The following is a 15,194-nucleotide window of genomic DNA, read 5'->3' on the forward strand; positions in this document are numbered from 1 at the left end:
TACTATTTGACATTGTACTAGAAACACTAGCAGTAGCAATTAGAGAAGAAAAAGAAACTGAAAGCATCAAAATAGGTCAGGAGGAGACCAAGTTATCACTCTTTGCAGATGACATGATGGTCTACTTAAAGAATCCTAGAGATTCAACCAAAAAGCTAATTGAAATAATCAACAACTTTAGCAAAGTTGCAGGATACAAAATAAACCCACATAAGTCATCAGCATTTCTATATATTTCCAACACAGCTCAGCAGCAAGAACTAGAAAGAGAAATCCCATTCAAAATCACCTTAGATAAAATAAAATACCTAGGAATCTATCTCCCAAGACAAACACAGGAACTATATGAACACAACTACAAAACACTCTCCACACAACTAAAACTAGACTTGAGCAATTGGAAAAACATTAACTGCTCATGGATAGGACAAGCCAATATAATAAAAATGACCATCCTACCCAAACTTATTTATCTATTTAGTGCCATACCCATTGAACTCCCAAAATATTTCTTTACTGATTTAGAAAAAAACATAACAAAGTTCATTTGGAATAACAAAATATCAAGGATATCCAGGGAAATAATGAAAAAAAAAAACACAAATGATGGGGGCCTTGCAATCCCTGACCTTAAACTATATTACAAAGCAGCAGTCATCAAAACAATTTGGTACTGGATAAGAGACAGAAAAGAGGATCGGTGGAATAGACTGGGGGCAAGAGACCTCAGCAAGACAGTATAAGATAAACCCAAAGATCCCAGCTTTTGGGACAAAAATCCACTATTCGATAAAAACTGCTGGGAAAATTGGAAGACAATGTGGGAGAGATTAGGAATAGATCAACACCTCACACCCTACACCAAGATAAATTCAAAATGGGTGAATGACTTAAACATAAAGAAGGAAACCATAAGTAAACTGGGTAAACACAGAATAGTATACATGTCAGACCTTTGGGAGGGGAAAGACTTTAAAACCAAGCAAGACATAGAAAGAGTCACAAAATGTAAAATAAATAATTTTGACTACATCTTTTGTACAAACAAAACCAATGTAACTAAAATCAGAAGGGAAATAACAAATTGGGGGAAATCTTCATAAAAACCTCTGACAAAGGTTTAATTACTCAAATTTAAAAAGAGCTAAATCTATTGTACAAAAATCCAAGCCATTCTCCAATTGATAAATGGGCAAGGGACATGGATAGGCAGTTTTCAGATAAAGAAATCAAAACTATTAACAAGCACATGAAGAAGTGTTCTAAATCTCTTATAATCAGAGAGATTCAAGTCAAAGCAACTCTGAGGTATCACCTCACACCTAGCAGATTGGCTAACATGATAGCAAAGGAAAGTAATGAATGCTGGAGGGGATATGGCAAAGTAGGGACATTAATTCATTGCTGGTGGAGTTGTGAACTGATCCAACCATTCTGGAGGGCAATTTGGAACTATGCCCAAAGGACCATAAAAGAATGTCTACCCTTTGATCCAGCCATAGCACTGCTGGGTCTGTACCCCAAAGAGATAATGGACAAAAAGACTTGTACAAAAATATTCATAGCTGCGCTCTTTGTGGTGGCCAAAAATTGGAAAATGAGGGGATGCCCTTCAATTGGGAAATGGATGAACAAATTGTGGTATATGTTGGTGATGGAATACTATTGTGCAAAAAGGAATAATAAAGTGGAGGAATTCCATGGAGACTGGAACGACCTCCAGGAAGTGATGCAGAGTGAGAGGAGCAGAACCAGGAGAACATTGTACACAGAGACTAATACACTGTGGTATAATCGAACATAATAGACTTCTCCATTAGTAGCGGTGTAATGTCCCTGAACAATCTGCAGGGATCTAGGAGAAAAAACACTATTCATAAGCAGAGGACAAACTGTGGGAGTAGAAACACGGAGGAAAAGCAACTGCCCAACTACAGCGGTTGAGGGGACATGACAGAGGAGAGACTCTAAATGAACACTCTAATGCAAATACTAACAACATGACAATGGGTTCGAATCAAGAACACATGTGATACCCAGTGGAATCACGCATCAGCTATGGGGTGTGGGGGGCAGGAAAAGAAAATGATCTTTGTCTTTAATGAATAATGCTTGGAAATGATCAAATAAAATATTATTTAAAAAATTTTTTTAAAAAGAATTAAAAAATATATATATTATAACCAAATCCTACTGCAGTATCATTTGGACAACAGTCAAAGATGTGTATAAATGTCTCCCAAAATCTGAGCTTAGTGCTGCCTGGAATATTAATTTGGTGAAGGTAATGTTTTTGCCAAACTAAGTAATAAAGTTAGGCAAGGAATGGTTATAAATATGTGATAAATAGTGTTTTTCCTCTTATATGTCTTTCCAAACAATTTTAACAAAAATTGGCAAAGAAAATATGAAAATTAGGCAGCAAGGTGGCTCAGTGGATTGAGAGCCAGACCTAGAAATGGAAGGGCTTGTGTTCAAATCTGGCATCAGACACTTCTTAGCTATACAACCCTGGGCAAATCACTTAACCCTAATTGCCTAGCCCTCATTGCTCCTCTGCCTTAGAACCAATACTCAGTAACAATTCTGAGGCAGGAGGTAAGAATTTTTTAAAAAGGAATGACTTAAATTGTAATAGTTATTCATAGTTAAATGACATCAATAAATCAAATATAATGGTACTAACTGAAATAACTTACAGATTTAATGCTACATCAATTGAACTATCAAAGGCGTAATTTTTAGAGCTAGAAAGAATAATAAAATTAATTTGGAGGAACAAAAAACATAGGATCGCAAAAGAAATAATGAAAAAAGTAGGTATAAAGGAAGAATGGAACTCCAGAGCTTCAAGTTACTTCATAAACTAGTAATCATCAAAACTATTTGGTACTACAGTAATGGCAATATTGTGGAATGATCAACTGTAATAAACTTAGATATGATCAGCAATACAATGATTCCAGAACAATCCTGAGAGGCTTATGACAAAGAATACTATCCACCTCCAGAGAAAGAACTGTTGGAATCAGAATACAGATGAAAGCATACTATTTTTCAATTGTTTATTTGGGTTTGTGTTCTTTGGTTTGGGTTTTATAAAATTATTCACTTTAAAATGTGAACAATATGGAAATATTTTTGCATGATAATACATGTATAACCTAGATTGAATCACCTCCCATCACCAGGAAGGAGGGGGAAAGGAGGGAGGGAAATAAGTTTGATCATATAGCTTCAGAAAACATGTGGAAATTTGTTAAAATATATAAATGGTAAAAAATAAATAAATAAAAATATACAAAAGCAAAAAAAAAAACAAAAACCCAAACAACTCTATTTGGTACTAATGCCAAAAAATAAATAAAGCAGAAGCATCATTAAAAGAAGAACCTAGGGTTGTGAACTTCCTCACCCTTCTACTACTCCCCACAAACAACCAAAAATAACTCCACTAACTCAACACCAAAAGTGGCAAAACAGAAGTCCAAAGTGAAGCTGAACAGGCAAGAACAATTATGGAGGAAGATTTCTGACTTTCCTGGCCTCAGTCTCACTGCTATAGGCCCTGGAGTAGAGGAAACAGTGGAATCTATAAGGCAACCCTGTGGGACAGGATTAGCAACCTTTCCTTGCTTGCTGACCCTGGTTGCTTTTATCCCTAAGGATACCACTGGAATCCCTACTATCATTTGCTGACCCACAGCAGGGAATTAAAGGAGTAGACACCACAGAGTCTCCCAGATCCAGGTCCTAAGGGCAGGAACTCAAGCCTTATTGCTAACAAACGGGGCTTTGGAGACTGGAGGAACACATACTAGACACCTGCTCTGTCCTGGGCTATGGTAGCAGGAGAGGAGGAGTGAGGAAAGAGTGTGCATCAGTGTGGTTGCTAAGGGATTGAGACTCCATTAATTGGTCACTCCCAGGAGAGTGGAGCCCCTGGTTGCTACTTGTAGTTGCAGTGACAGAACTGCCCATGAGCTTCAATTAGAGCACCTGAGGTCAATCACAGATGGGGGCTTGAGCTGGTAATGAGGAGTACATCTGACCCTGGACTATAAAAACTGAAAGAACTAAATAGGACCCAGGAAGAGACAAACACAAAAATAATCCTGAAACCTGAGGTTACATACCTCAACATAGTAGGAACTGTGGAACTCTGCAAAAAGCCAATAATCAAGTCTATTGGCCTGGACTCTAAAATTAAAAATAAATTAATTAAAATTGAGCAAGGAAAGGAGAAAGATACCTAACTATTGAAAGCTATTATGGAATCAGAAAAGGCCTTGGCTCGAACTCAGAGAACAGTGAAATATAAACACCTACTTCAAAAATAGCAAAGAAATACAATAAATGGCCACAAACTCAAAAAGAGTTTTAGAAAGAACCCAAAACCAAATAAAAGAAGTTGAGGGTAAAATCAGGGGGGAAAATAAGAACAATATGAGAATATGATAGAAGAAAGATCATCCAATGGAAAACAAGATCTAGAAACTCATGGAAGAAAATGATCTGTTACAAGCTAAAATTGGAAAAGGGGAAGCTAATGATCTCCTATGACAAGAAATAATAAAGTAAAATTTTAAAAATGAACTAATATAAGAATGTATGAAACATTTTATCACAACTGATATGGAAAATAGATTAAGGAGAGACAACAGAAGAATGGTTAGACTCTAGGAACATTATGATCAAAAAGATAGTTTACACACTAAACTCTAATACATCAGTGAAAACTGCCCAGAAATTCTAGAATCAGAGTACAAAATAGAAAACGAAAGAATCTACCAGTCACCACCACAAAGAGACCCAAAGATGAAAATGCAACCAAGATTAAGAAGAAAATACTACAAATAACAAGAAAAAAAATTCAGTAATGTGAAGCTACAATCAGAATAACATAAGACTTAGCAGCCACAACATTAAAAGAACACAGGTAATGGAATAAAGCATTTTGTAGAGCAAAAAAAGTGAACTTACAACCAAGAATAACATCCTGCAAAGATGAGCATAATTATAAAAAGTAAAAAATAGACATTTAATAAATTAAATGAGTTTCAACTATTCCTGAGTGAAAATCCAGAACTCAGCAGGAAATTTGATCTAAAAGACACATATACAGGTAATGCAAGACTAATCATAAGCAACCCAAAGGGTCAAACTCTGATTCCTATATGAGAAAATGATATCTGTAACCCCTGGGAATGGCATCATTGCCTGGGTACTTTGAAGGGGTAGGTATGATAGAAAACTCAAGGCTGAAATGGTAGTATAATAGACCAGAATGGCTATCTCATATGGAGGAGGAATGAGTGAAGAAACTGTCATGTAGAAGGGGAGGAGTGGGTGGAGGGCTGGTAGTATTAGAAACCTACTTTCATCAGACCTAGGATACAGAGAGAGCAACATGCACAAGGAGAAGGGTAAATTTTTTCTTTTTAAGTACAGAGAAACAGGAGGGAAGTGGGATGGGAGAAGAGGGGACCAGGAATCCCCTTGGGGGACTGAGAGAATAATAGAAGGAGACTATTGAGGGGATAAGGAAGGGATTGTTGGAAAGGCAGATTAAAAGATGAGGAAGGTACAAGGGAGGGACCTTTGGAAAGTAAGCCAATTTCCAACTAGCAGGGCAACAGGACAGGATAAGAGAGGAGTTATAGGAAGGGGTATGAATTAGACAAGTATTGGTCAAAGAAAATTGGACATCTGAGGAGGCATATAGCAGAAAGAAAGAAGTAGGGCCCAAACACTGAGGAAGAATGGAGTATATGGAAATGCATAGCTAGTAACTTGAGTGTAAATGGGGTAAATTCATCCATGGGAAGAAAATGGATAAATAAATAAATATTCTGTAAAAGTCTTATTTTAACACCAATCATCCTATGGAGATAATCTCGCATTCCTAAGGGATTCTAGCATTAGGACAGAAGTTCCACTGGGTATGACCATGCTAGAAAGACTTCTTTTTGGAAAGAGTATGGTCCTGGCAACAGATTGTGTCTGCTGTCTAAAGACCAATCAAGTTAAACATGGTCAAATTAAATGCTAATAGGAGCATAGAGAAACAGGCCTAACATATTGCTATAATAGCTGTGATTTATTTTTTAGAAAACAAGATGGAAATATATACATTAGGAGCTGTAAAATTGTTCATGCTCAATAACCTGGGGATCCCATTAGGGATTAGGCCCTAAGGGCATTTTTGAGAGGGTAGAAAGTTTTATATATATATATATATATATATATATATATATATATATGAAAAATTCATGGAAGCTTCATTTGTTATGACAAAATAACTAGAAATTACACAAATGCAAACTGGGCAAAATGGTTGAATAGACTGTGATATCTGAATGTAATCAATTGAATTATATTATTAAAAATGATAAATATTGGAAATATATGAAGAGATAAAAATAAAAAAGAATACATAAAATAATTACATTTTAAAAAATAAGAGCCACAAAATCAAGAGAAAAAATATCAAAATAAAAGAAATCCAAAGGGAATTCAAAAGCACAGGTTATTTATATTAGCATACATATATAATTTATATAATTTTAAACAAATTGTCAATAATGTGCAGTTTATGGGTTGGCACATAATTCTTAAACAATTGTTATTTAAATGTTTTTGGTGGTGGTGGTAGGTACATTAAAAAAAATGAAAAAGAATCCTTGCCTAAATATATATTCTTGATCCATAAAGATTTAGGAATAGTTTAAGTAGACATAGCTATCCTGAATATTAGTAATATTAGCAATCTCTTAGCTCTTTGAACAAAATGCTTAAAAATGCTTTAAAAAATAGAAACCCAAGAGATATTAAAACATGACCTAAAAAATAAATAGAGGCTCAGAACAACTCTACTTTGGGAAGAACTCTTTGACAAGAACTGCTGGAAAAATCACAAAGCAGTTTGCCAAAACAACATAGGCATGTCATACAATAACTTAGATATGGATACTCAATTTTTAAAATAATCAGTCACCTTTTTTTAATGGAGGAAGATGGATGGAGGTATTTGCAACTATGGCTAGGGAGAGAATTTTTAACCAAAATGATAAGCACAAAAAAATATATTTCAATGACATGAAATTAGAAAGTATTTTTTTAGGATCAATATAGCTAAAATAAGAGGAAAATCATTGCACCATATATATCTGATAAGGGTCTAACATTTAAGATATATGAGGAATCAACACATCAAGAGCAAGAGTCATTCCTCAATCAAAAGGCAAAAAGATATGAAGAAATGGCTCTTGAAAGAATCGAAACCATTAACATCATATTAAAGCTTGGTCCAAATCATTTATATTGAGATGCAAATCAAAAGAATACTAAGGTATCATCTCACACCTACCAAATTGGCAATGATAAATGATGTAAACAGTCATTGATGGATAGGTCATGGAAAGATAGGCCCATAAAATATATTAATGAGAGAAATGTGAATTGGTCCAAACATTCTAATAAGTAATTTGGGATTAAGTTTTGTGAATGAAATGCTTTTTTTTTTTTTAAACCCTTACCTTCTGTCTTGGAGTCAATACTATGTATTGGTTCCAAGGCAGAATGGTGGTAAGGGTTAGGCAATGGGTGTTAAGTGACTTGCCCAGGGTCACACAGCTAGGAAGTGTCTGAGGCCAGATTTGAACCCAGGACCTCTCGTCTCTAGGCCTGGCTCTCAATCCACTGAGCTACCCAGCTGCCCCCAAGAATGAAATGCTTTTTGATTGAAAATAAAATAATTTTTAAAAACCTATAAAAGGCTAATAAAATATTCATACTTTAACTCATACTTTAACTCCCACTGCTAGACATATATAAATAATTCATAAAACCATGGAAAGAATTTTATAAACTGATGTAGAGTAATTGATGTAACTGATGTAAGCAGGATCAGATAATAGTAAACACAGTGACTACAATGGCATAAACCAAAGAACCAAAAAAAAAGAAGAAATTCTATTTAATTATAATTTCCTAAGTTTAGCCTGGAGAAGAGTTGAAAACACACACACACACACCCTCCATTCATTACTGAAGTGCAGAGCTATGGATGTGGCATAGGATATACACTATCAGAGACAATGTGGTTGGTTTTGTTGAACTGATATTTTTCTTTCATTTTAATTTTTTGTTACAAGGGATATCTTTTTGAGTAGGGGATGAATATACTATGCTTTGAAATGAATGGGATGTAAAAAGAAAAGCATCAGTTTTTTAAAGATTAAAAATAAAAAGAATAGCTTAAATAATCACTCCCACCAGGACTTTACATTAGATATAGGACCTTCTACATTTCCAATGTTGCTTTTGACAAAAACATTTTTGTATACAAAGTTAATGTAAATAGGGTTCTAACAATCTGGCCAACTATTGTATAAATTGAGTAGGTCCCCCTAGTGTTATAGTTTTTATAATTCTTCCACAGAACAAGGAAAAAAAGTTACCCAAATCAAATGAGTATATATTCTTTCACCAACTTTGCAAAATTCCTAGTTTCATTGTAGCAAACTCATTCAGATCCAATCTAGAGCAGCTTTTGTTATTGAAGGGAGTGACAAAACCAATAAGTCAAAAAATGTAAAACTGCTTCTGCCAAATTCTCCTAACAGAGACAATTGGCACATCAATGGTTTTTAAGAGATCTTCAAGCAAATGCCTTTGAAACCTCTCAAAAGATAACTGAGAAACAAGTAATGTAATTCATAATAATTTAACCTAAATTGTTTAGTACCTCAAACAAAAACTAAATCATCAACCAACAAAACAGATAACATTACAACTCCCTGAGTTTTAAATTACTGTAATTATCCTGAAATTGTTCATTTCCTACCAATCTTTTTAAATGTGAGTACTTCCTCCACTGAGGATTTCAACTATGGCTTATTAAACAGTCCTCAAGAATTCCCATAGCTAAAGAAATTTTATCACCACTCTGGGGCCAACCTATTTGATGGTGAAATTTTCTAAATTTAGCTAAGTTGATCCTTCAAAAATAAGTGTATAGGGATAGCTAGGAAACATTTTGAAAGCCAAGTGTAGAATCAGGAAGACCTGGGTTCAAATCCGGTCTTAAACACTTCCTTGCTGTGTGACCCTGGGCAAGTCATTTAACCCAACTGTCCAGTCCTTATGGCTCCTATGAGTTGGAATAAATATCTTTTCCAAGACAGTTTTTAAAAAAAGATTTAAAAATACATCAGGGCTCCTTTATCCTGGACTTTGCTTTCCCTTCCTGGATCAGTTTTCCTGGTCAATGACAGTAGGCTCTTCTGCTTTCACTTTCACTTTTTAGTTAGTTTAGTTTAGTTTTTTTGTTAGTTAGTGTTTTGGTGGAGGGATGCTAGGCCTCATAGCAAACCAGCCAAGAGCAAGGAGAGAATGTGTTGGCTTACAATATCCATGGTTTTACTAATGGAGAGCTGGATATAGGTCCTACTGTATAGATTTAATATATAGTACTTTAAAGATTCTTTGCCATAGTGTGTTGTGTGTGTAGACATAATATACTGAGTATACAGAGAGTATATAGGATATAATACATATGGGCATAGTACATTTACATACGCATCATATATATGGATAGATATATGAGATTATTATAATTTTCCCAACACAGCTGAATTATATTATAATGAATGTCTAAATTTGGTACTATTCAAATGAACAAGATGGAGCAGGAGGGAAAAGCACAGTATGTAGCACATACTAAGGGCTTAATAAATGCTCTATCTACTTCTGAGAGATGAAGAAAAAGAGAGAGAGGAGGGGGAGAAAGAGGGAGGAACTGAGAGCTCTGAGAGAGGGAGAAGAAAGATGAGAGGGAGAGAGAAAGAGGGGGAGGAAACGTAGGAGAGAGGGGAGAAGGGAGAGGGAAGAAGGGAAAGAGAAAGAAAAAGAAGGGAGGAGAGAGAGTGAGAGAAAGAAAAGGGAAGAGAGGGAGAGAGAGAGAGAGAGAGAGAGAGAGAGAGAGAGAGAGAGAGAGAGAGAGAGAGAGAGAGAGAGAGAGAGAGAGAGAGAGAGAGAGAGAGAGAGAGAGAGAGAGAGAGAGAGAGAGAGAGAGAGAGAGAGAGATGTCCTAAAATCATGGAAGGGCCTAAACATGAGGCCAGAATCAAGTGCTCTACTAAAGAGTTCCTTTCACTTACTGGTCAGTGGGCCTCCTCATCCATGTCTCCAAATACCACGTTTCTTTTTCTGCCTGAGAGCCTGGGTATGTGTGTCCGAGAGCCGGAGACGTACTCCTTCCTCCCTTGGGTCAGGCAGTCCTGGCCACAGCTACGCCACGGGCTGGCCAGTGAGCAGCACTTGGGCCTCAGCCCTCCTGGGCACTCCGTTGCACAGCCCACATGCAGACACACCCTCTCCGAGGCAGGCAGGCACACACCCATTTACCATACCAAAAACCCAGCAGTGAAAGCCAGCCCCAGTCCTTCCTGCTCCAGAGGGGCCCTGAGCACAGGACCAAACATTTAGTTGTCTAGGAGCTGCCTGCTTCACGTTCAGAATCCTTCATCTGAAAGAAAGACCAGGGAGATGAGCTCTTTTCCCAGCCACAACTTGCATTTAAAAGCTGTTATATCCTGGGAATTTAGCTTTCAGATAGTCAGCTGTGTCTACATCCAAAGATAAATCCCTGCCAATTTTTTTCTGCCTTATCTGGACTCATTGCGGGGCTCAAATGTTGACATTTCATCTCTGGACTCTAAGGTTTACAAAGTCCTTTAAAAATATTATCTCACAATCACCCTGGGAAGTAGGAGTTCTTATTATTTCCCATTTTATAGGGAAGAAAGGGAGGTAGACAGGGTTTAAGTGACTTGCCCAGCTTCACACACTTAATAAGTATCTGGGAACAGATTTGAAGTCACGTCTGCCTGTCTCTAGGTCTAACACTCTAAGCTCCACTCCCTGGAGAGACTTCATTCTAATATTTCTGGGCATCAAGGATCTTTTTCTTCCTGGAAACAGAAGAACAAGTTGATTTTATAAATGCCCATCAATTAATGGAAGGCATCCCAGACTAACCTATGACTTGGGAAATGATTTATAAAGAGGCCAAATTGTGAATCTGATTTATAATGAAGGATCTAATTTTTTTTTGTCATGGTTACTTCAGAGATTGAGGAACCCTTCTTGGATGTTTTCAAATGCACAAAATTTAAATATATAGGAATATAAGTGAAATCATTTATACTGAAATACAAGCTATCTATTTATCTATTTAGGCAGTCGGGTGACTCCGTGGATGAAACACTGGACCTGGAGTCCAGAAGGCCTCAGTTCAAATTCATATTCATACTTACTAGATATGTGACCCTGGACAAGGCACTTAACCTCTGTTTGCCTTAATCCACTGGAAAAGGAAATGGCAGCCCAATATCTTTGCCAAGAAAACCCCAAGGATAGTGTGTTCTACAGGGCCACAAAGAGCTGGACAGTACCATTATATATATATATATATATATATATATATATATATATATATATATATATATATATATAAAGAGAGAGAGAATATGTATATAGTTTTTAATAGATATTTTATTAGCTTAAAAAAAGTTAATGGGCTCTAGATTAAGAACTCTTGTTTTATAGGAAAAGGAAACTTTGTTCAACCTATATTAACATAATCACAAAGCATTTGTATGTTTTTACATAAATATAAAAGTATATGTTAAAACTAATTGGAATAGGAATAACTAGGTTACGCAGTGGTTAGAACACTAGGTGTGGAGTCAGGAAGACCTGGGTTTAAATCTGACATTTCCAAGTTATGTGCTTTAATCCTGATTGCCTGCTTGCTGCTCTTCCATCTTAGAATTGACACTAAGACAAAAGGTAAGAGTGTTTTTTAAAACCTAATAGTAATATATCAGTTGGGTAACAAAGAACTTAGAGGCAATCCACAAACCTATTGAAACACAAGTTTTTCTTATACAATTTGGATGATAAGCATTTCGCCAGAAGTAGAGAAAATATTACTGTTTATGGTACATTAGAGTATACATTATATGTCACCTGTAACATATATATAGCCATTGAATAATGGTCATGAAATGATTGAGTAATGCTCATGTGATGCTTGTCTCAGTATTGAAAAGCAAATATTATTGTTTTGCTAGTTTCAGCACAAAATTAATGGCTTTTTCATCTAGTGTGATCTTTTTTTCTTAGACTGAAAGAATGTTATTTAATATACAAGTACGTAAACAACATATATTTGTTCTGCATTTGCACTCTTATTGGTATGGGCAACTCATAGGGTAAAAATCCCTTCCACTGATGTAGATTGGTAATTTTCCTTTAATTTATAATCTGAGAGTTAACTGAGGCATTGAGAAGTTAAATGGACTGTCTGTGGTCACATAGCTAATATGTGTTAAAGGTAAGACAAATCATATAATAAATTGGAATAAAAAATAACCCCATAGAATCATAGAATTTTAGAATTTGAGGAGACCTTAAATTCTAAGCTCAAATTATCAACATTAAATGATTTGACACATTCACTTTCCTTCTGGTCTATGGAAATAATTTAATTTATCAGAAATACACTAAGGATGTAGAATATAAGAGTCTAACTGTGCTGCTTTTAGAAGGAAATGGAAAAACAGTTGGATGTTGACCACAGTAATTAGAAAGGTATTGTTCATATAAATGAACAAGAAAATAAAACTGAACATTGTGTAATAATCACCAAATTGGCTCCAGAGAAGAGGTCTGCCTTAAATTTTTTTAAAACCCTTACCTTCTGTCTTGGAATCAATACTGTGTATTGCTCCAAGGTAGAAGAGTGGTAAGGGCTAGGCAATGGGGGTCAAGTGACTTGCCCAGGGTCACACACCTGGGAAGTGTCTAAGGCTAGATTTGAACCTAGGACCTCCCACTAGGTCTGGCTCTTTCCACTGAGCTACCCAGCTGCCCCCTCTGCCTTTATTTTGAAGTGAAGTTCTATGGATGTGAAATGTTGTTTGTACAGATAGGAATGGTGAAATAATAAAACTTACTTTTTTTATTAAAAAAATTTATAAATTTTTTTTTTTTGCTAAGTGATGGGGTACAAATAAAAAAGACAAGAGAGTCTCAACACTCAAGTTGACAGTCTAATAGGGAGTTTCAACTGGACCTCAGATGGAAAGGTGTAATCCCTGTGTTACAGCACCAAACCAGATGATAATGCATCCTCTGTATTGTTATTTCCTTGAAAAGATCACAAGATCACCATTCAAGTTCATACCTTCATTCCCTCTTGTCTAGACATCCTTTATGCCATCCCTGCCAACACCTATTAATTGATCCTCTTGCCATAAATCTCTCCCCTATATAATGTCTTTCATTAAAAAAAGTCAAATTGATATTCCTAAAATAGGGAGGTCTATCAAGTGGAGAATGGCTGAACTAGTTGTGGTATATGATTATAATAGAATACTATTTCTCTATAAGAAACAATAAGCAGGATGATTTCAGAAAAACCTGGAAAAACTTATATGAACTGATATAAAATGAAGTGAGCAGAGCCAAAAAAACCATTTGTACACAGTAATAGCAATATTATACAATAATCAACTGTGAACAACCTAGCTTTTCTCAGCAATACAATGATCTGAGACCATTCTGAATGATTTATGATGAAAAAATGCTATCCACTTTCAGAGAAAGAACTGATGAGAATGCAGATTAAGCATACTATTTTTCACTTATATTTTCTTTTTTTTTTTGAGGCAGGGGTAACATGTGTCTTCTATACCTATATTAAATTTCTTACCATCTCAAAGAGGGGAGAAGGAAGAAAAGGAGGAAGAGAATTTGGAGCACATACTTTTATAAAACAATGTTAAGAATTTATTGGGAAAAAATAAAATAATGAAAGGATATCAAAGAAATAAAATTATACAGGGAAAAAACAGAATGAACAGATCTCACCAGGTTGCTCCCTTGCTTAATACATCCCCACAGCTCGTTATTTCCTTTGGGGAAAATTAATACTGAATTTGTTGTGAGGGAACTTGAGGTGAACCCCAGGTTCAGGACAACAACAAGCAAGGCTCCAAAACGTAGCTTAGAAATAGAAAGAGAAATTTATTGATTTGGAATTCATGTTGAAATGACCAGAAGAGTGCCGATGGAGTACTGCCTCCTAGAGGAGATGTATTCTGGGCTTTAGATACCCTTTTACTAGAGAAAGGATGATGGAATGGGTTAGGCAGAAGTGGAGGATGTTTGTTATCTGACTAGGGCTAGAGTGATGTTTTGCATCCTGAAGATACAAGGGGTGATGGGGAATAGTTTAGGGGACAACTATATGTTCTAGATACAATCCGATGGTATTAGAGCATAACCGGAAGATGTATATCTGTGTCCACCTCAAAATCTAGGGGATAATTCAAGGGGAATATTTCTCTCAGGGGTCTTCCCTTATCCTGGGTCTCTGATGCCTAAGGTCACCTTTTCTTCAGCACTACAAGTATGTAAGGAAGGAAAGGAATTTTCCTGTTTTCTTTTTTGACCTGAAATACTTGTGTCCAAGGGAATCCTGGGGTCCCCTACCAAATTGAGATATTTTCTGTGAAATGATCTTTAGCACTTTAAAAAGTTTGTTTAAAGGGCTAAAGCTCAAATTGCTTCTCCCCAAGTTTATATTAGGTCCCTCCTTTGGTCTAGAGGTAAAAACTGGCAGAGACCAGCTCTTTGTTTTATCTGTAAACAAAGACTCTTGGATAAGGATCTTAGCTGGTTCTAGCCTTCATGCTGGGAAATGCCATGCTATGCTGTACTGTCATGAGGACTCTTGGCATCTGGAAGACCTGCCTCTTGTTTTGATTGAGGTCACTTTACCCCAGAGTATAAATTGATGGAGGAGAGGAAGCCAGGGCTTTTTCTGGGAACCACAAACCCAGTAGACCTGGCAGTCTGGCTCTGGGCTGGTGGAGAGGCCAGTTAGAAACACTGGCTGGCTGGGTGACCCCTTGCTCCCATTCTCCCAGCTAGTCAGCCAAGCAGCATCTGCTTCTCTCTGGCCTGCTTTTTGCTATTTTTTAATAAGTGATAATTATAAAATTAAGATATGAGAATTTTAACTGTTATACCTCCTAAAGGTAAAACAGATTTTTGGTATTTGAAACCTTTCAAACCTGACTTCAACCTTCCTCTCCAGGCTCATTATATATGACTTCCCA

The 15,194-nt window shown here is 36.2% G+C and overlaps 1 protein-coding gene across 1 annotated transcript in view; it reads right to left on the reverse strand.

Moving 5' to 3' along the window:
* The window catches only part of ARSG (arylsulfatase G), a 215,623-nt gene extending 205,112 nt beyond the window's left edge, over nucleotides 1-10,511 (reverse strand). The window contains exon 1 of the mRNA XM_007482748.3: nucleotides 10,164-10,511. Within this exon, the coding sequence (XP_007482810.2) occupies nucleotides 10,164-10,183 (20 nt within the window). The 5' untranslated portion in view covers nucleotides 10,184-10,511. The remainder of the gene's footprint in view (nucleotides 1-10,163) is intronic.
* Between the last annotated feature and the right edge of the window lie 4,683 nt (nucleotides 10,512-15,194).

Source organism: Monodelphis domestica, chromosome 2 (genome assembly GCF_027887165.1).
Source record: "Monodelphis domestica isolate mMonDom1 chromosome 2, mMonDom1.pri, whole genome shotgun sequence".
Taxonomy (NCBI): Eukaryota; Metazoa; Chordata; class Mammalia; order Didelphimorphia; family Didelphidae; genus Monodelphis; species Monodelphis domestica.